Genomic DNA, 21,668 nt, shown 5'->3' with positions numbered 1-21,668 from the left:
TGAGACTGCTGCCTATCAGATCAACGTTGCACCCCTCTTAAAAAGGACACATTTAAAAAAAATTAAATTTACAGGCATTGTGTGGATGACTGTCTTTTCAGGCAGTGGGTAGTATAGCCCCACATTTGTCAAAAGGCACATTTTCAACCAATTAAGCAGTCCATCATCACGGTTGTTTTTGGCTATTTTTGGATGGAAGGGGGTGGTAGTATCGATCCTCTCTTTTTGCTAGCACTTGTGATTCATGGCTTCACATGTGGCGAACACTGACTACGATGCTGCCACCGAAAACCAGGGTCTTCAGTGGGGAGCGGTACATGACGTGAGCTTGTCAACTTGCTGCTTGACGAAGTAGGGACGTAGTCAGATGATTTCACGATCTGTACACGTCCAGATGCTTGGTGGATAAATTGTGGGTCAGCACCAAGGGTGTACCATACAGCACACCTGTAGGGGGGCGTAGGGTTCAGTTTGTTTTAAGCACAGTTGATCATTAGACACTGAAGTTCTCACCTGTTGGTTGGGGTGTGGCAGTGCCTTGGTGAGACGTTGTTTTCCAAGCCTGCAAGGCTGTGAGCATCCTCCATATTCCTTTCACACAGGAGAGAAGATTTTGGTGCTTTTCAAGGATACTACATTCTGCAAACTGCTCTTTGTTGGATTTTGTTGCCCATGAACAATCCTTATGTCTGACACAAGTGTTTCCTTTTTCTGTGCGTTCTAAGAGAAAAAATAACTAGCATGAGGCAGCTAACAATGCACGTAATAGGAAGCACCAAGTTCAACTACAAAGCCTTTAAAAAATTCAGAAATGCACCAGCAATGTTCCATTTACATAACATGACTTGCGTAGGTGCTAACATCAAAGAACGACTTTTCCGGGAGTAGTGACATAACATTTCACACCACTACTGAGCGCTAACGTAAGCAACTGGAGTTGCTGCACCGCCTGGGAGTTTGAATTGAATTTACCAGCTCAACAGGGAGCACAAGCCTTGTGCTGGAAGATACGGACATCCATCAGTCGGCAATCCCGGTGAGAGCAGACATTGTCATTTATTTGGTCAATGAAACATTGGATCAACATTGGAGCTGCACGTCACCCGGTAACATTAATTCTCTGATAGTACAAGCAGGTTCTCACAAAGTCTGCCATGATTAGTGACAGCGAATCCAATTACATCACAATATTAGCTGCCTTGTGCTTGCAGTTTTCCGGTAGAAAACAAGAGATGGGTGTCTCACCCAAGGATTGTAGATGATCCCCTCCCCCAAAAGTCAATTTTTCATTGAAATCCATCTCACCTCTGGCGCCTTTCCCTGTTACTCTGCTTGGAGTCTAAAATACAGCAGGCGATTAACAGTATGGACATGATGAGAATTATGGCAATGCTTACAACGGAAGCCGTAACAGCCACAGAGAAGCCAGTATCCTGGACAATAGACACCCCTGCAGAGTGAAGAGGAGATTTTTTAAGATGACTTGAAACTTTGGATCGCTTGAGCTCTCCCATATCAAAACCAACTTTCATGTAAGAGCCATTACTTTGATGTGAGATGTCATGTTTGATGTGAGACGAACAAAAAGACGTCTGACTTTGCATGCAAAGTAGAAATGACTTCTCCCCAGAGCTTTTCTTCCTGTCACACACCAGTGACCTGGCGACTAGAGACTAACTCAAAAGAGTCAAAACACTGAGCAGGTTAGCAAACAACATAGGAGGAGTTATGACGCCAATTGTAAGATAATACTGATCATTGTTATCAATTCTAGTTTTCGTTCTAAAACTCTTATATTCTAGTCAACACAATACAATAATCTCTCATTTACTGTAGTTAATTGGTTGGATAAGTGAATTACTGCACATTAGGATCCCTTATTTACAGTAAGTGAATATTTCCATCATTCATACATGAACATTAGAGACATCTAGACTTGAAATAACACCCCTATACTCGCCTTTACATAAACACACAAAGACTTGTGCGCGTTGCTGTATGTGTTCCGGTGGTGAGAACAAGAAATGACATTGGGGGGTTCAAGTCTGGTGCTTGTGTGTGTCACTGAACATTACAGTAACATTACCGTAACTACTGTCTCTGTTCATTCAGCCATTTTTATGCTTGAATATGCCTATAATTCAGGCACACAATATTTTCAAATTTGCTTCACCACATGACTGTGCTAGTTCAAAGATTTGAGAACTTAGCATTACCACTAAGATGCTAAAAATACACATCTTTTAACTTTGATATATTTGATTAGATTTCCAGTATTTCACATTCTGACTGCACCTTGTATAGTTCCTGTTTTCGACAGAAGAGCAGACATCCGGGAGAAGTATTCAGATCCACTCCCCTTCTGTTAAAATTGCTTTATTTTCATCTAATATGGCACATTTTTAAAGATAATATTGTCAGGATGCAAACACAAGTTATGCAAAATGTACATCAACAACTTAAGACTTTTGTTTGTTTGTTTTTGGAGAATATACATATGCATGTTACTCGGAAATATTACACACATTACAATAACACAAAGTGAGTATACTTAACATTTTAAAGTAAATATGCTAAAACATAATAATAGTAATACTAATGTCACTTACCCAGGTTGTCCTGCTTGGTTCCGTTATCAAGATGAATGCGGGACGTATGTTTAGAATCTACGCTGAAAGACATGATGATTGCGCCTGCGGACCAGAAATGACAACAAGAGACCCGCCGCCCGCTGGAGAGAGTTTATCACGTGACGTCACCACACACATATACTTCGGTTTGGAACGGAGGCGCCTTGTGAGCACGTGTCACGTCAAGCACGCGCCACAGTTCATGAGATTCTTACAAAAAGACACGAGAATCCATCCAAACATATCGACGTCTTTGGCCGTCATCTCATGTCTTGATTATCGAGCAGGGGAACAGGAAACGCGGTTGGTGTAACCACGGAAACGAAGACGTTTCTCGAACAGGTGCCGTTTTGTACAGTTTAGCACCTCTGAAGGTTTCATAATATGTTACCTTTTTCTATGGCTGACATTGTTCTTATACAATTGATACTTAAAACGGGACATTAAGATTCAAAGAATGCTTTGAACCCACTTTGAGATTGTAGCAATATGTCCGCTCCTTTTGTCTTTTTAAATGACAAAAAAAAAAGTCAAGTATCAACATGTGCACTACTGTAACCATATCCTTTATACAACTTGTCGAAACAAATAAACCATTAACATTAATTCACTTAAAAAGGCAAGGCTACATTAAAAACATGTTATTTTTTCCCCACATTTATCTTTTATGATGTGGGAGAAAGCTTAAGTCTTCTGTTTCGGCTATTTCCTGATTATGAAGTCACCATTGCAGATCAAAAACCGCAGATTTCCGTTATCTCCACTATTAAGGATTATTGGTATTCGTCAGGGGTGGCACAGTGGCCTAGTGGTTAGCGCACAGACCTCACAGCTAGGAGACCGGGGTTCAATTCCACCCTCGGCCATCTCTGTGTGGAGTTTGCATGTTCGTGGGTTTTCTCCGGGAACTCCGGTTTCCTCCCACATTCCAAAAACATGCTAGGTTAATTGTCCATAGGTATGAATGTGAGTGTGAATGGTTGTTTGTCTATATGTGCCCTGTGATTGGCTGGCGACCAGTCCAGGGTGTACCCCGCCTCTCGCCGAAGACAGCCTCTCGCCCGCGACTCTCGTGAGGAAAAAGCGGTAGAAAATGAATGAATGAATGGTATTCCTCAGGAAAGGCACCCGGAATATAATCAGTATGTGGATCTGTGGCGACTCCGAAATCAGGAAAATGCCGAAAGAAACAAAATACTGATTTCCAGAAGCACTTCCTGACGAATAACTAAGATGCTTACTTGTGGAGAACACTAACCACTACACCACTACACGCACCTCGACAAAACCAATGCACGCACGGAAAGACCACAAAAACAGGGATTTAAACGACATGAATTTCCACGACACCATGTTGCCCATTCAAAGCATGCAGAACAATTTCATCCCTAATGTGAATACTTGCTTTGCTATTGTAACGATGTGTGTATGTAAAATATGTATGGTTTTTAATTCACTTTCCAGAAAGTTCAAGTCTCCTTAATCAGACATTATTAAGGGTTGTTTTTAAAGAGTTGTTTTCAGGATTGACAAGAATGGCCGCACTTCTATGTAAATTTGTAATGCAAAAATCCCCCAAATCCCACTCCACCAAAGACACGGGTCATCGGGGGTGTGATTTGGAAATGTGAAATGATTTTTGGGCCACACAGATGCGTACACACACACACACAAACACACACACACACGATGTCAGTCTAAAGCCAACATCTGGTAAGAGGATTACGCTTGAATGGTAAATGGCCATTTTCCCATTACACCCATTCTGTTCAGCTGTGGTGGGAGAGCATACACTCCCTCTCATCTGTAACTTGAACAAGTAAAGTTAAACTCAACTGTACTTGTACACAAATACAACAGTAATACAGTAATTTACTAGTTTTTACCGTGCAACAGAAAATATCTAAAACAGCCATTATTTGCATGGTTTATGCGGCTTTACTCCAGTATTAAAAACTGTCAACACCATGTATGGTGAGGATGCTGACCTCGACTCAAGATGTTGTTCGAAGACCTTCTTTATCCCACTAACACGTCTTTCAATGAGGAAGCAGTGCCTGGGGGTTCCATGGTGGGCTCTCAAATATCTGGGGCTGAGGTTGCCAGTAGTGGTCAAAAAGCTCCTTGGTGGCAGTGCCCCAGAGGTGGATGAGATCCAGCCGGAGCTCTTTAAGGCCCTGGGTGCTGTAGGGGTGTCATGGTTGACATTGCATGGACATTGGCAGTGGTGCCTCTGGATTGGCAGTGACACCTGACAACTATGGTGGTATCACACCCAACCTTCCTGGTAAGGTCTACTCAGGGGTTATTCAAGGCTGACCATCAGTCAGGGAGTTCTGGGGATCCAGTCTATAGTGGTTGCAGGATTGGGTCAAATAATGTGGTCCTGCTTGTTTCATCGGGCCTTCATCTTTAACTTTCAATGGATCAATGTGCAGCCAAGAGAAGCGTCCTCCAAGTCCATGGTTCTCTGGGTTGCGGATGAGGTCCTGTTGAGGAGTTTTAGTACCTCTGGTTCTTGTTCATGTGTGAGGGAAGCATGGAACGTGAGATTGGCAGTCAGGTGTGACGTCTTGCAATCATGTAGACTCTGCATTGGTCCATTGTGGTGAAGAGGTAGCTGAGCCGATACTTATCTTGAGCTTTGGAAAGCGACTGCAAGGACAAGGTTGCGGGTGCAAGCAGCCAAAATGAGTTTTTGCCATAGGGTGGCTGGGTTCTCTCTGAGAGAACCAATGCTTCCGCATTGACAGGAACCAGATGAGATGGCTGGAGCATCTGGTCAGGATGCTTTCCGGATGCCTCTCTGGGGATATGTTCAGGACACCTCCGACTGGTAGTCCTCTAGTGTGTCTCTGCAGACTGAAATCTGAGCAAAAGTTTGCCTTGACCCATGCCACAAATTAATTAGTCAAGTTGTTCAAGGCTGTTTTCATAACACATTGCTTTTTCCGTGTCTAATCATTCTGCAATGTGATGATCCGACCTGGATATAAAGTTGTCTGGTCCAGTTCTACATCCAGCCAAGCTATAGCTAAGACTTCAAGCTATAAGAGAACCTAATGTAAAAATCAGTGACCGTTGCGTTACACACAAAACAAAACTGACATGTTGTTGGGACAGTGTGGTACTTCAGTCACCACATTGTTTATTATTGATATGCTTTACTGATTTATGGGTGACTTTACATGCAAGAGGAGACCGATGTTGTCTTTTCATTGCTACTTTATCTTAAAGGCTGGTGCTGATAGCAGGGTAGAGAAGGGAAGGCATAAGAACAGTCTAAAAGTACAGTACTTCATCTCCATCACATCACCCGAGGGTGAGTAGCAGGTGTTGCTGAGACAAAAAACACAAAAATGAGTCATGTGGAATGTCTACAACTGGAGATAATGAGGACCAAGAATCACCTGGTTAAGTTTAAATAAAAATACTTCATCGGGAAAGTAATATTGCATGGGATACAGAGAGGTGTGGTGATAGGATTTGTTAAAAGGTGAGCATAAGGTGGCCAGCCACAAGTGTACACATCTCAGTGTTTTGTTTTTTTTTTTTAACTTAAAATGTATTTTTTCTTAATACATCACACTCTGGTATACATACTGTACAATAATACCTACTGTGTCCCAGCAACAACAGAAATGTGGCGCAGGTTTATGACACTTAACATTCAATTGCTTCATATACACAGGAGGGCGCACATGTTCTGACACACACACACACACGCACACACACTTTCACATAATGGAAAAAAAAAAACACCAAGACTTAAATGTTTTTCAAAGATAATGTACAAAGAACTTGTTCTTTTAAAAAAACATCACATGGGAACCTTCCATTATAGTACAAATAAAAGACAAGTTCTTCAAAGGTTCCTCCAAACGTGTCCACCTGTGGTTATGGTGGCAAGGGAGAGTCGTGGAAGTGAGGATGAGGCTGAAGTGGCATACAGGAAGGACAGCATGGTCCTGTCCAGGGAGCAAAAAAGTGCCAAGGTAAAGCAAATTCAAGTAATACACAGGGAAAGGTTAGGGCCCATTGCGGTAAAAGGGGACAGCGAGCCCTGCGTCCACTACTGGCTCTTCCTGTGTTCAGTCAGATTTGTCAAGACCTCCGCTGACGTTTCTCCTCGAGCTGCTTTTGAGAGGAGCTCCACCCACTTGGCTTGGAGTTCTGCATCTTGCACACTTAGGAGCAAAGTTTGCTGACCGTGACTGAGTCGGACTGCGTGTTTGATGTCTGACTTATCACTTGCGGATGGCGACACCGCAGTCACCTCAAACCCTAAGAGAGGAATGGCCCGTGCACCTTTGAGCTCCTGTGGAAAAAAAAGAGTTTGATCAATTAAGCAGCATAATGTATGGTTTGGTTTTAAAGTCAAGTTTGGTACAGTCAGGGAAATAAATGCAAAATCTAGCTTTTGTGTTTTTTTATGCATGGAAAAGGAAAAACTGCTAAATGCATACCTGCCCACTACTTTGCAGGTAAAGCATAAGTGGCTCCGCCTTAGTGACAGCCACCCACATCTTGGTCCAACTCTTCCCTTTCTCCTGCACTTGCATGTGCCCACACAACAGGCAGTTCTCCCCCGTCAGTGATGTTTGCCTCTAAAGGAGATCACACAGTATGAGTTGAGTCCAGATACATCAAATCATTCATTCATTCATTTTCTACTGCTTTTCCTCACGAGGGTCGCGGTGGGTGCTGGAGCCTATCCCAGCTGTCTTCGGGCGAGAGGCGGGGTACACCCTGGACTGGTCGCCAGCCAATCACAGGGCACATATAGACAAACAACCATTCACACTCATATTCATACCTATGGACAATTTGGAGTGGCCAATTAACCTAGCATGTTTTTGGAATGTGGGAGGAAACCGGAGTGGAACAGGGTGGAATCGAACCCTGGTCCTCCTAGCTGTGAGGTCTGCGCGCTAACCACTCGACCACCATACCGCCCAAATCAAATCAAATTTATTTGTATAGCACTTTTCCTGCAAAAGACATGCAACACACCCATACACACACACACAATCACACACAGTAGGGAAACATGGCATGGTATCAATGAGTATCAATGAAACGCCACCTTTGGGGCCGTCCACACTGGGAGGAGCTGTGCCATCGGGGGACCAGCACCCGGGCCCCCCTCCCTGACACCGACAGACGGGCGGGCGGACCCCCACATTAAAAGGGAGGAACCCCAAGCCGGCCGGGTCGAAGGGACCCAAGGATGGCACCCATTCAACAGACTCGACAGCCCCCAGTGTGGAGGACCCCCCCCTCTGAGGAAACACTGGATTTAAAAGCTATAAGACTAAAAGCATGAAATAGGGCTAAAAATAGGACTCATTGGGAGTGACCAGGATGGATAGGATCAGGAACAAGTACATCAGAGGGACATTACATGTTAGAGGCCTTGGAGATAAAGTCATAAAGGCCAGACTTAGCATAAGCATAAAGCATAAAATAGGACTAAAAAGATAAAAACATAACACTGGAGTTAAAAGCTGAGTTAAAAGCTTAAAAACATTAGAACACATCAATACAACCATGCCAATTGAGGCTTTTGTTTTAGTATTTGCAGGTATCATATTTATATTTCTCTTATATCACCTCAGGTGCTGCTTTCTTCTTCTGTTCAACGCCACCGAGATTCTCCAAACTGAGACTGGCTTCAAAACACTCAGGACACATTCGACTTGTTTTGTTGTCCAACGTTTTGGAACACTTTGCACAGATGGCCTGCAGGATAGCACAGGAAGTGAGTTGTGGCACCGGTGTACACTGTTCTATTTCTGCATTACACCATAATCCCATCCGTGCTTACCCCTCCGCAGGACTTGCAGTGATGTTTGCGCTTGGTGAAATTGAAACTTTCATTGCAGCCTTTACAGGTCTGTTTCTCTTTGTCCTTTTTTCTTGAACTCTTCTGCAGAAAGAAAAAAAACACAAGTTTCCATCCAGTTCTGGACAACATAACAAACCAAGTGTGAATGGTGATATATCCTACCCTCTCGTGAAGTCTTTCACCATCTGAATCGATGGATGTGTTGGACCAGGGACTCTGGAGATGACAAAGCACATTGTGAGTATCTTCCCCTTGCAGTGATACATCTCTACCACCAGGTGTCAGGATAAACACAAAAAGAGCCCCACTCCACATAAAGTAGGTCAAAGCACATCCATAGGAACTATGACTTGGGCTCTCCTTATAAGGTCACAGGAGAGAGTTGTGGTGGACTAGGCCTGAAAGAACCTCTTTAAGTGTGTTGTGTTAATGATTCATAACCATACATGGAAATTATGATAAATATGGGTGACCATATGACCTATCTTCCGAGGACATGTTCTGTTTTCATGTGAAAGTGATGATTGAGCCATTCATTCCTTCATTCATTTTGTACTGATTATCCACACGAGTGTTGCGGGTGTGCTGGAGCCTATCCCAGCTATGTTCGGGCGAGAGACAAAGTACACCATGGACTGGTCGCCAGCCAATCACAAACAACCATTCACTTTCATACCCATGGACATTTTGGAGTCGGCACATGTTTTTGGAATGTGGGAGGAAAACCGGAGTACATACAAAATCCACACAGAGATGCCCGAGCGGGGAAATTAAACCCGGGTCTCCAAGCTAATCACTCGACGATCACTGATCAATCATACAATTGAAGGGAACTTACAGGCGATTCTGGAGCGTGGTCATCCTCCCGTGAGAAGGAATTGTTGAAAGCCTTGTTGAAGGTTTCGCTGTTTTGCTTGTGTCGATCGATTGTGGCTCGGATCACCTGAAGATAAGAGGAGCAGATGATGATGATGATGAAAAATGTATCTGTTTAGATCTGTACCAACAATCCTTATGACACAGTCAGAGATGGATTTACCAATAGGTTATTATAGATTATTATTATAGATTAATTGGCTTCCCTTCCACTGTCAGCTTTCTTGATTAGTTTCAACTGACCCCTCTTTGGAAAAAAGACCACCTCCTCATCAAAAGCCTGTGAAACCCATAATCAGCTTCCCCTGCTATAATGAGCTAAATGGGCCATTATAGAGGGGCTCTAGCAGGGAGTATAATTCCCAAACACAGTGTGGGTGGGCAGGAATCCTTTTCTAATTGCATTCTCTTAATTAAGTCCGAATTCTAAACGGGACAGACCCCAAATTTACGAGCAAAATCATTTTCCTTTTCCACACCCACACACACACACATATTGTGCAAGAGCATTCACCATCATGTTGCTTTGTTTGAATACACAAAATGTTGACGTCATGCTGTTAGTTACTTCCATCAATGCAATACGAAATATTATAATACACAGCACAGTGTAATATCCCAGCTGCACCGTTGCACACGGTATTTGCGGTGTGATGCTACCATGGAAATAAGCCCCGTTTTAATAAGAAGTATTATGCTTACCTGAATCCAGTCTTCTTTCTCCTCAGCTGTCCTACGAGGAAAAACAAAATCATGAAATTATTTTGCAGGTTATTATCAACACAATGATATCTGCACTCAAAATGTGTTTTTTGGGCTTTTGGATTTCTATGTTGAGCAATTCATCTGTCGACCAGAGCATTTCGACATGGACTACCTATTTTATTTTTGATTAAATTGTTGTTGTTAATGCAGATTAACATTTTTTACCTGGCTTGAAGCTCAAGTGAACGCTGTTTGCCAATAATTGCAAAAGTGTGAGGAAGATTTTGCTTCACATTCTCCTGCACCTGAGGCCAAAACACAGACAATATAGTTTGAATTCCCAATTACTTAAAAAGAAATTTAATTAAAAAAAAAAAAAAAAAAAACACCTCCATGCCAGCAATGTCAATCCTCTCCCTGACGCTGAACTTCTGCCCCATCAGTCTTAATTTAGGCACACAGTATAGCACCATGTTGTTAAACTGTAAGGGAGAGAAAAACAACAGTTGACAAACAGTTCCCGTATCATCCACGGACATCCGTTTAACATTCCACTCACCAAATAGAGGTATCGGTCTTGTGCTGTTCCGTTTTTGGCTGACATCTTCTTGATATGTCCTTCCTTGATGAACTCATTGGCAGGGTTCACAATATCCTCCTCTCCTCCCAGCCTCTCATAAACCTCAAGCAGCTTGTGCATCTTCTCCTGCAAAAAACAAACCACCAGAGGGTGCTATTGTATCAAAACACAGGTGGGCTCTGAGATGAGGCAAAAAAACCCAACAGATATTACATTTCCTTTATTGATCATTTGACCACATTTGGTGGATTCAGGGAAGTAAGAAATACGAGTCAGACAGAGGAAAGCGATGAAGACGATGAGTGTTACAGAAAGACAAGTCAGATATCCGCAGGCAGGAAACAGCAACTTCCTGTCTGAGCTAACTTCACTCCCTCAGATCAGCACTTGCACCAACAGTGCAGCACCAGCGGTGCATCACATGAGTATTCCATAATATATAAATAAAAAGTCTTACCATTTTCTTAATTGCTGCATTGGAGTGATTTGCTGCAGTAGATATTAACTCCAATGCCTCTGTTGAAAAAAAGAAGGCATCAAATTAATAAACTAACAGAAGTTGCCAGCAACACTGCTGTGATGAACTACACAGGAATGTGGCGCTGATGGCTGAAACCCTATAAACGACATAAACAAAGGGCTGAACTTTGTAACAGGACACTAGGATGCAAGAATGAGTTGACCTTCCCGGAAGACTCAAGACCGCTGCGCCCATTTTCTCCCAGGCGCCTGAAACTAAAGGACAAACTCACTTTCAGCGTCCTTTCGGTCAAGATCATCATCAGGCAGCTTCTTCAGGTAGTCTTTGAGCAAGAGCTCATAGCGAGGAATCCTTTGGACCGGCTCCAGCATGTGGTGCTGCAGTGTCAAGTTCCCGCATACGTCCTGTTTCTGTTTGAAACGTAAAAAAAAAAACAGTGACTTTGTAGCACTTACTCATTCATTCATTCATTTTCTACCACTTTTCCTCAAAACGGTCACGGGGGTGCTGGAGCCTATCCCAGCTGTCTTCAAGACTGGTCGCCAGCCAATCACAGGGCACATATAGACAAACAACCATTCACACTCACATTCATACCTATGGACAATTTGGAGTGGCCAATTAACCTAGCATGTTTTTGGAATGTGGGAGGAAACCGGAGTACCCGGAGAAAACCCACGCATGCACGGAGAGAACACACAGAGATGGCCGAGGGTGGAATTGAACCCTGGTCTCCTCGCTGTGAGGTCTGCGCGCTAAACACTCGACCGTTGTGCCGCCCGTTGTAGCACTTACTTTTCATAGTAAAATTCAGTGATGTGATTAACAGTGATGTGATGGTTTATGCTAAATATAATACCCAATTACCTGTATATTCTGGACTACGCTCTTGAACTGGGAAGACCGCTGAGTCCACGTGTTGACCAAGTCCATCGCTCGATCAAAGTTCTTCACGTACTCTCCGTACATCTTCATGAAAGGTGCCAGTTTCTGGAGGATGTCCCCGATACGAGGATTGGAGTTCCTGTGGGGGGAAAAAAACACATTTAAAGGTTGATTAAAAAAACATTAACCAGGATTATATCGGCATGGCATTGATCAAAATATGGCATGCCACTGTTCAACTAGCCATATTACATGCACTGTTCAGAAGAAAAAAAACAATTATTTTCTCCTTAAACCTGCTGGGTATGGCTAATATACCAGTCAATCAGATATAATATAAAGTATAGTGTAATGAATAATGAAGTAGCGTTCAAGGGACGACGGTTCCTTCCACACCATTCATCAGTGATGCGTGTCTTGAGCTCAGGAAGCAGGAACTTGTCATGGAAGCAGTAGATGGAGGAGATGTTAGAGAAGATCCCTGTAATGACGTCCTGAGGGATTCCAGCTTCTGTGAGCTTAGTGCAAAATTCCTGCAGGAAAAAAACACACACACAAAAAAAAATAGGATGTTAGCACACACGTGGGTGCTGACACCTCATGAGAAGTGTCCTGGCTGGTCCACTCATAATTATAGGCCACTAAAAGCAAGGTTGTAATGTGGTATACAAGCTAGTATTGCATTGTTATGATTGTGAAGCTGACAATGACAAGGACATGCTGACCTGTAAATCAGGGGTGGGCAAATGTTTTGGGGAGACAGAACCTTTTCCATTGCTGCCCCCACCCTCTGGAACTCTTTGCCCCATTCACTCCATGCTTGCCCCGACCTTCCCTCCTTCAAAAAACAACTCAAAACCCACCCGTTTAAATCCAATTAAAAAAATATATATAATATGTATATTTTATGTATTTAGAATTGTTATAGAATTAAAATATATACATTTTACCCACTTTACCATAATTTAATATATATTTCATATATAATATAATGTATAATTCATTTTTTAAACGTGTCTGCTCATGCCATTCCAGTGTCCCGTAAATCCGTTTTTAATGTCTAACTTTTTATACCCGACTGCTGCACCCCGCCCCGCTTTTAGCCTTGTTTTAGCTCTGAATGAATGCTTATATATTGTATTTTAATGCATCGTTTACTCTGTTATTACTCAACTCTATTTTTATTTATTTTTCACCACTCTAAAGCGTCTTTGAGTACTCTGAAAAGCGCTATACAAATAAAAATTATTATTATAATAAATTATTATTATTATTATTTTGTGTCCCTTTTTTTCAGGAGCACTTTGTAAAAAGCAGACCACATCAAATAACAAAATTGATAAAAAAAAAAAAAATACTTAAACCATCAAAATTAAATTAAATACTTTGGAAAGAACGGGCGGGTCGTATTCAAACACTTGACGGGCCATATGTGGCCCCCCGGGGCCGTAGTTTGCCCACCCTTGCTGTAAATTCAAGCTCAGATTAGGAATACATCTGCTTTGTTTAATTACTTTCAGAACCTTGTATTTGCATGGCCAGAGGCACAGTAATGGATCTGCACAAACATTTCCATGGAAACCAATCAATGTCACATGAATGTGGCGTGACCACTGCAAGCGGGAACGCTAGGAAGTACCGTGGCCGCATGGTGACAGGGTCGTAACTAAGTATATACAGATTAGAAAGGACAAAAGCTCTGATCACGAACATGTGAAGGTCGGCAAACATGTCAAAATCTCAACCTGGGTGGGGTCAAAAGTATGACTAAAGGGTATAACTAATTTCTGACATTTTTAATTTAATTTTTAATAATTTACAATAATTAATTTTAAATTTAATAATAATTTAATTTTAAATTTAATAATAATAATTTAATTTTTTTTATTTAATAATAATTTAATTTTTTAGAAATGCCTATGTTGAACTTACTTCCTACACATGATTTGTCCAAATTGTACATTTGGTTCATGCTAAAAATCTGTTATAAAGACACATTTTATTCCAAGTGACCAGTGTTCTCCTAATGTGCCTTTTAATAGCATGGAAATAAACGTTGCTTCTCATCATCCGTCACTAGACACCATTGTCTCTTTTTTTTTGCCTTCTAATTATAAACCCTGCTAACATTCAAGAGACACAAATCTTTAATCCATCATTAATCTAGGGATTTGCACACATTTGTACATGTCTACATGTATCTCACATGTATCACTTAGCTTGGATTTACGGCGACGGTGTACAATTACATGCATGGTCAGACATCAGTCCGTTTTTTCTCTCACGGCTTTGACTTACACACAATAATTCATAAAGGAATGTTGTTGTCCTACGGATCACGGAGCACTTATTTAATCCGGCTCAAGCCTGATCTCAATCGCTAAGACAGTTGGCACGGTTAGGATATTGAAATTTGGACCGAAAGGCACCAAAACACACCATGATGTTTACAACAGCAACATCTGGGAGAAACGAGACTTCCGTCCTTTACCTGGTCGAGGAGGTTCAGCCTTTTGACGTAGGCTTCTTCAGTGTGGAGAAGTTCTTTGGCAATGTTCAGCAGCCTCTGCGCCTCTGAGCACTGATGGATACGACACACACAAACACATATAAACACTTGTCTCGACAACAGACATGCACACTCACAAATTGTGTGTAGACCAGGGGTCTCAAACACGCGGCCCGCGGGCCAAATGTGGCCCGCAGGACACTAGTTTGAGGCCCCCGCCTTGATATGAAAGTTTAATGTTAGTGCGGCCCGCGCAAGTTTGATATGGATGCTGTATGGTATCATGTACCCAGAAAAAATTATTACGTTTGATTAATGTTCATGTTAAAGGTTAAATAACTGTTAATAGTTATCCTCCCTATCCGTGTGGAAGTGGTAAGTTTTTGGCTATTTAAATTTCAAGGAAATAACTTGAAGGCTACCGTTTAGGTCGCTAGCTCTCTAGTTTGCGAGTTAGCATGTGTCTCAAGACCCTGCAGTTGCGCAATATGTTGTAAATAAAAAGAGTATAAATGTGACTATAGTCGTGTTTTGTCATGTCTACAGGGCTCTAATAATGCTTTGTTCATTTTAATCTGAAAAAAATAATTTGTCTACCCACCAACTATATGTGGTTTCTTAAGTTTTTATTATTATTATATTTATTTATTACTGATTGATTTTCTTTATTCTTGATTTGTTTATTTATTTTTCATCTTATTTTGTGCAGAAAAATAAAAATTAAGATATTTGAGAACAGTGGAATGTTTTATGAGAGCTTTTCTTGTTGAAAATCGGAACCAAAGCAAAGTTTATTCATTTTTCTGTTTTTAATAAATGTGTTTTTTTTGGAAAACCTGATGCGGCCTAGTCCCTAGCTCCAGTGGCCCCCAGGTAAATTGAGTTTGAGACCCCTCGTGTAGACTATTAGAAATGACAAGTTCTATTTTCTGCACCTTTAAATGCAGGAAACCTTGATGCTGATGATGCCCTACATCCTCTTATATCTTTCACTTTTGTGCTCCTAACTAAAATGATAACTTTCCTTTTTCTACCCTGAATATCGAGTCTCATTTTTAAACCCTGAGCATCCCCAAACTGTCTCAGGGAAGGCAATACCAACACACATTCTGATAAGCAGTCCAATTGTTTCATTGTGCAAAACACATCACTAACCAAAGCCACATCCTCCACAATGTCAGCCGTAGCTTCACAAAAATATGGTCACACCCATCCTCGGAAACGTCGAGAGATGAACACAATCGCTTTAAGCTTTGTCTAACCTCACCGTCCTTATGCAATACACCCGATGCAAGTGTTTTGTTTACGATCAATAGCGGAGCTGAAGGACAAGAGAAAAGTGAAACTTCAGCTCAGATGCAGGGAGTCTTTCATACAGCGTCCATCACAAAGCTCCTATTACTGCTTTGGGGCAGGTATTCATCTCTTTATGTAACAGCGGAGCTGCTTTTAGAGTCGAGTCGATCGGCAAACTGAGGCTGTCATAATGTATAACGTTTCATGAGAAGTATTCTTTGAAGATGTCTATTCAGGCTGGGATAATATAATATATAATATAATATAAAATTTTCCGGGTACTCCGGTTTCCTCCCACATTCCAAAAACATGCTAGGTTAATTGGCGACTCCAAATTGTCCATAGGTATGAATGTGAGTGTGAATGGTTGTTTGTCTATATGTGTCCTGTGATTGGGTGTACCCCGCCTCACGCCCGAAGACAGCTGGGATAGGCTCCAACACCCCCGCGACCCTCGTGAGGAAAAAGGTTCCAACTAATGAGACTGAAATATGGAATGTCGATACTCACTTTGTGGGCCTCCGAGTGTGCGTCCGCCAGATAACCGCTTTGTGTGTCAGTCAGAGAATTGACCTCTCCGCCACTGCCCTCGTCTAAGTCACTGTCCTCATCCTGAGTCGAGTCTCGTTTGTTGCTCAGGGTAACACAACAGGACACGCTTTCCGTTTCCGTGACACTATCGTAATGATCCTCCTCATCGATGGCGTCCTCATTAGGGAACGCTTCGCCTTCTGCGGCGCACGACGGGCTGTCAATACCACTGTCCCGGTTTGGAATCTTCATCTGCTCGGAGGAGTCCGGATTGTCTAAGAGCTCGTGAGAGGAGACGTCGTCAAGGCAACCATCGCCGTGCGTGATGTCGACCTCCACATCCAAAGGTGTGTCATCGGAGCCGTCGATGTGCATGGATGCCAGGCAGGACAGTTCGGTTGCATCATCTGATCCTTCAGAGGTACATGGTCCAAGTTTTTCCACAGGGCAAGGGTCTTCCAGAACCTTCATCGAGGTGTCCTGGCCACAGGTGGAGGTGATGTCAGATGCAGTGTCCATTCTAAGACCCAGGTGCAGGTGGGGGCGGGGGTGGACCCCCAAGATGGGGACCCTAAGAAGAAATAAATAACATACAATAAGACAGGATGCAAAACAATGTTATTTATCATTTCATACATTTTTTAATTCTCACCTTGAATTTTCAAACCTTTCGATGAGCAGCCCCACTTTCTGAACCTCCCGCTGTGGCTGTGCTGCCCCCAGAATAGGTGGCACAGCACTGGGCTTGGGTTTAGGTGATATAGGAGGTGCTGGCAAAGGCCTACAGGGTGCTGGAGGTATCCTCTTGGGTTTCTTGTCTTGCCCGAGAGCGAGCAGATGTGCAGGTTTAGGGGGCACTAGAGAAGCATCCGTCGAAAAATAAAGCAAAACAAGCACAGCGAGTGACTCACAAACTTGACGTTGCAGGCGTGGATTATTAAAAATCAGATTGAGAAAATTTCCATGGTCTTATCCATAAGATCCACACGTGAGCTGGAACACTCACAAATAATAGCAGTGTCGAACTACAGCGAGTTTCAGCAGTCTGACGACTTCCTTATTTCAGAACAGGATACTGGTGTGTGTGTGTGTGTGTGTGTGTGTGTGTGTGTGTGTGCAGCACCACAGTTCCTCAAGAGTTGTAGTCCAGTGTAGTCCACTGAAAACGATGCAGACTGTACTATGTAAAGCATGTGTACGGTGCTAATGCTTCTCTATACACACTTATATATATATTACATATATTTGCATATGCTGTATTTATGTTGTTGCTGACAAAGTGTATTTGTAAATGTAAAAAAAAAAAAAGCAACATTTTTTTTACCAATGCGGTAACTTGCTTCTCAAGACCGATGCGATACTGATAACTTTTGATATTATTTTTTACATTTAGGTTTAACTGTATGTTAAAAGTTGGATTTAACAAACTGTACTTGTACTGATCATGACATCACAATGGTTAACAAAATATTAAAAATAATAACGTCAGTTCTGAAGTACAAACCGTGGCGACAAAAGTCCCTATCTTTAAAAATGGTCGTCTCTAGCAAAAGTTTTTTGGGAGTTTTCAAACACAGAAGCGATAGGAACAAGCCCCGGACATCATTGCGATGCTGGAGCTTCAGGTGGCCCGAAATTGTTTGATTGTTTGAATAAATGTCCTACACAATCGACAGCATGTTTTTTGTTTTTTTTTTTATCAGTGAGCTCAGGGGAAGTTACGACAGGAAGTTTGCAGCAGGTCAGAGAAAAGGAGCGCTTGATTTGCTCAAAGTACGAGTAATCTCACTTTACTGGAACTTTTTTTTTACGGTTATCGGAGCTATTTTTTAATATTATTGGATTTATCGGTATTATGTCATAATTCCTGTGCCCTGTGATTGGCTGGCGACCAGTTCAGGGTGTACCCCGCCTCTCGCCCAAAGACAGCTGGGATAGGCTCCAGCACCCCCTGCGACCCTCGTGAGGAAAAGCGGTAGAAAATGAATGAATGAATGTCATAATTCCACATATTGGCCCTTTGGAGTTTTCAAACACGGAAGCGATAGGAACAAGCCCCGGACATCATTGCGATGCTGGAGTTTCAGGTGGCCCGAAATTGTTTGATTGTTTGAATAAATGTCCTACACAATCGACAGCATTTTTTTTTTTTTTTTTATCAGTGAGCTCAGGGGAAGTTACGACAGGAAGTTTGCAGCAGGTCAGAGAAAAGAAGCGCTTGATTTGCTCACAGTACGCGTAATCTCACTTTTTTTCCGGTTATCGAAGCTATGTTTTAATGTTATTGCATTTATCGGTATTATGTCATAAGTCCTGTGCCCTGTGATTGGCTGGCGACCAGTCCAGGGTGTACCCCGCCTCTCGCCCAAAGACAGCTGGGATAGGCTCCAGCACCCCCGCGACCCTCGTGAGGAAAAGCGGTAGAAAATGAATGAATGAATGTCATAATTCCACATATTGGCCCTTTGGAGTTTCAAACACGGCAGCGATAGGAACAAGCCCCGGACATCATTGCGATGCTGGAGTTTCAGGTGGCCCGAAATTGTTTGATTGTTTGAATAAATGTCCTACACAATCGACAGCATTTTTTTTTTTTAATCAGTGAGCTCAGGGGAAGTTACGACAGGAAGTTTGCAGCAGGTCAGAGAAAAGGAGCGCTTGATTTGCTCACAGTATGAGTAATCTCACTTTTTTTTTGGTTATCAAAGCTATGTTTTAATGTTATTGCATTTATCGGTATTATGTCATAATTCCTGTGCCCTGTGATTGGCTGGCGACCAGTCCAGGGTGTACCCCGCCTCTCGCCCAAAGACAGCTGGGATAGGCTCCAGCACCCCCTGCGACCCTCGTGAGGAAAAGTGGTAGAAAATGAATGAATGAATGTCATAATTCCACATATTGGCTCGTCAATCACTTGGAACTAAATAAAATAAATTTCCACCAATTTTAGTCATGCTAAATTTGCTAACATATCATTAAGCAAGCCATGTATGAATTATGGGCCGCTACAATATGGAGCCCAATACTACAGCGCTACTCTGGTTCTCCCAAAATTCCCCCAACACAACACATGTTCATAATTAGCATTCATCAAAGATGCCGCAACACAATCCCCAAGGAGCCTCTGGCCTGCTTTTTAAAGCAGCAGCTTGAGAGGAGGCGACCTAGTGAGCAATTTGAGTGACAGCATGAGGGCAGTGAGCTGACATGTACTTTTTTTTTTTTTTTTAAATCACATGACAGAGTGTGTCAGAGAAGAATAAATGACAACACAGGATCAGGCTGTAAAATGGCGGTGTGCAATAATAGGAGCAGCCTTGATACCTTGAGGTTTCTGTGCTGCCGACGGCCTGGGCGATGTGGACGGCTGGTGCCACGGCTTGATGGCAGGCTTTTCGTGACATAGTCCCTTTTTTAGCAGCCGTGGAGAACACAGGGAGTCCGCTGACCCACACTGGTACTGTTGGGAGGCTGGAGCAAGGTCTGAGATGGAACATGAAGAATGATAGAGATGAGTTTCATCTTAACAAAGCACGCACAACCCTTCTCAACACTATGACAATACAGGAAGTGCATGACCTTGGGCTGAGTGTGTGTTTTGGGGATTATGCTGAGCGGAGAGTCACTGCATCGATCGTGTCAATCGGCCTGAGGCAGCGGACCGAGCTCCAGATTGGTATCTGATTGACGATATTTTAATCTTCTCAGACTGAGTTTGCGTGAGAGAGGGTTAGATGGCAACAGTAACATTTTTAAAGAAGTAGCCAGGCATCCAAAGGTCATTTCCCGAGCCCTGTGAGTGAGTAACAGAGCCGAGACACCCCACTACAGGATGTGCAATTACAGGAAGTGAAAAGCGGACAAAAAAACAGAACTTAGGACTGAATGAAACTACAAATGTTTTGTGTTTTATAGTCATCATATTTAATGTTTGCATGTGAAAATGAACCTAATACAGGTGGAAAATATCTAGATTAATATAAAGGGATAAATGAATAGCATCACCAATGATAGTGATAGCAGTACAGTGCAAAATTAATCAACAGGACTCCTGCTACCACTACTTATTATGAGACCAGGGTTCAATTCCACCCTCGGCCATGTCTGTGTGGAGTTTGCATGTTCTCCCCGTGCATGCGTGGGTTTTCTCTGGGTACTCCGGTTTCCTCCCACATTCCAAAAACATGCTAGGTTAATTGGCGACTCCAAATTGTCCATAGGTATGAATGTGAGTGTGAATGGTTGTTTGTCTATATGTGTCCTGTGATTGGCTGGCGACCAGTCCAGGGTGTACCCCGCCTCTCGCCCCAAGACAGCTGGGATAGGCTCCAGCACCCCCACGACCCTCGTGAGGAAAAGCGGTACAAAATGAATGAATGAATGAATGAATGAATGACTCCTGCTACCACTACTTAATATGAGACCAGGGTTCAATTCCACCCTCGGCCATCTCTGTGTAGAGTTTGCATGTTCTCCTCGTGCATGCGTGGGTTTTCTCTGGGTACTCCGGATTCCTCCCACATTCCAAAAACATGCTAGGTTAATTGGCAACTCCAAATTGTCCATAGGTATGAATGTGAGTGTGAATGGTTGTTTGTCTATATGTGCCCTGTGATTGGCTGGCCACCAGTCCAGATTGTACCCCGCCTCTCGCCCCAAGACAGCTGGGATAGGCTCCAGCACCCCCGCGACGCTCGTGAGGATAAGCGGTAGAAAATGAATGAATTAATATATTAGTTATTGGGCGGCATGGCGGACCGAGTGGTTAGCACGCAGGTCTCACAGCTAGGAAACCCGAGTTCAATTCCACCCTCAGCCTACATGTGTGGAGTTTGCATGTTCTCCCCGTGCATGCATGGGTTTTCTCCGGGTACTCCGGCTTCCTTCTAAAAACATGCCAGGCAAATTGTCCATAGGTATGGATGTGAGTGTGAATGGTTGTTTGTCTACAGGACTCCTGCTATCACTACTTATTATATTTTTGTGTTGTGCACTGCAGCTCTCCAAACAAGGAGCAGCAAAAAAAGAAAATAATCTGCACACTAGTCACGCATATGACCCCCCCCAGCAACACACAACATTATTAGCACACTGTTAATCAGAGACCTCTGGTAAATTGAGTCAGACGCTAACTTTGACTTCAAGTCAACTTTCATGCCTAACCAAGTACTCTGTGACCTAGGAAGGTCTGGGGGGTCATGCCTGGGAAAAACAAACAAGTGTGCATGGTGGTAGCATGTCTGCTGGTACCTATGGAAACTCTTGTGGAGCCACGGAAACAAAAGTCTGGCCGCCATATCAAAACACTTTACAGGAACAGGATTGTT

At 42.8% G+C, this 21,668-nt stretch overlaps 2 protein-coding genes across 3 annotated transcripts in view; both read right to left on the bottom strand.

Moving 5' to 3' along the window:
- Window positions 1-58: 58 nt before the first annotated feature.
- LOC144901743 (uncharacterized) lies at window positions 59-3,091 on the bottom strand. Of its 2 annotated transcripts, XM_078796578.1 has the most exons (6): window positions 2,846-3,091; window positions 2,610-2,771; window positions 1,398-1,450; window positions 1,306-1,339; window positions 514-591; window positions 59-447 (listed from the first exon to the last, which is right to left on the bottom strand). In XM_078796578.1, exons 2-6 carry the CDS (start codon window positions 2,680-2,682, stop codon window positions 374-376), a joined length of 312 nt encoding a protein of 103 aa, XP_078652704.1. In that variant the 5' UTR covers window positions 2,683-2,771; window positions 2,846-3,091; the 3' UTR covers window positions 59-373. The 2 variants fall into 2 exon arrangements, with proteins under 2 accessions (XP_078652704.1, XP_078652703.1); XM_078796577.1 differs by lacking the exon at window positions 2,846-3,091 and having other exon boundaries at window positions 1,306-1,450; window positions 2,610-2,786.
- Window positions 3,092-5,741: 2,650 nt separating this feature from the next.
- fgd (faciogenital dysplasia) overlaps window positions 5,742-21,668 on the bottom strand; it is a 41,137-nt gene continuing 25,210 nt past the window's right edge. The window contains exons 2-19 of the mRNA XM_058052291.2: window positions 19,666-19,824; window positions 16,994-17,198; window positions 16,321-16,912; window positions 14,497-14,586; window positions 12,402-12,538; window positions 11,988-12,144; window positions 11,392-11,530; window positions 11,097-11,155; window positions 10,619-10,765; window positions 10,449-10,541; window positions 10,285-10,364; window positions 10,057-10,087; window positions 9,317-9,421; window positions 8,641-8,694; window positions 8,458-8,559; window positions 8,244-8,372; window positions 7,097-7,237; window positions 5,742-6,948 (exon numbers count right to left, since the gene is read on the bottom strand). Coding sequence (XP_057908274.2) covers window positions 6,703-6,948; window positions 7,097-7,237; window positions 8,244-8,372; window positions 8,458-8,559; window positions 8,641-8,694; window positions 9,317-9,421; window positions 10,057-10,087; window positions 10,285-10,364; window positions 10,449-10,541; window positions 10,619-10,765; window positions 11,097-11,155; window positions 11,392-11,530; window positions 11,988-12,144; window positions 12,402-12,538; window positions 14,497-14,586; window positions 16,321-16,912; window positions 16,994-17,198; window positions 19,666-19,824 — 2,666 coding nt within the window. The 3' untranslated portion in view covers window positions 5,742-6,702. The remainder of the gene's footprint in view (window positions 6,949-7,096; window positions 7,238-8,243; window positions 8,373-8,457; window positions 8,560-8,640; window positions 8,695-9,316; window positions 9,422-10,056; window positions 10,088-10,284; window positions 10,365-10,448; window positions 10,542-10,618; window positions 10,766-11,096; window positions 11,156-11,391; window positions 11,531-11,987; window positions 12,145-12,401; window positions 12,539-14,496; window positions 14,587-16,320; window positions 16,913-16,993; window positions 17,199-19,665; window positions 19,825-21,668) is intronic.

The sequence above is a fragment of the Doryrhamphus excisus genome, linkage group LG15 (genome assembly GCF_037039965.1).
Source record: "Doryrhamphus excisus strain RoL-2023G ecotype Guam linkage group LG15, RoL_Dexc_Guam_v1.1, whole genome shotgun sequence".
In the NCBI taxonomy this organism is placed as follows: domain Eukaryota; kingdom Metazoa; phylum Chordata; class Actinopteri; order Syngnathiformes; family Syngnathidae; genus Doryrhamphus; species Doryrhamphus excisus.
The sequence above is the reverse complement of the archived record's forward strand: the minus strand, read 5'-3'. Positions and strand labels throughout refer to the sequence as shown.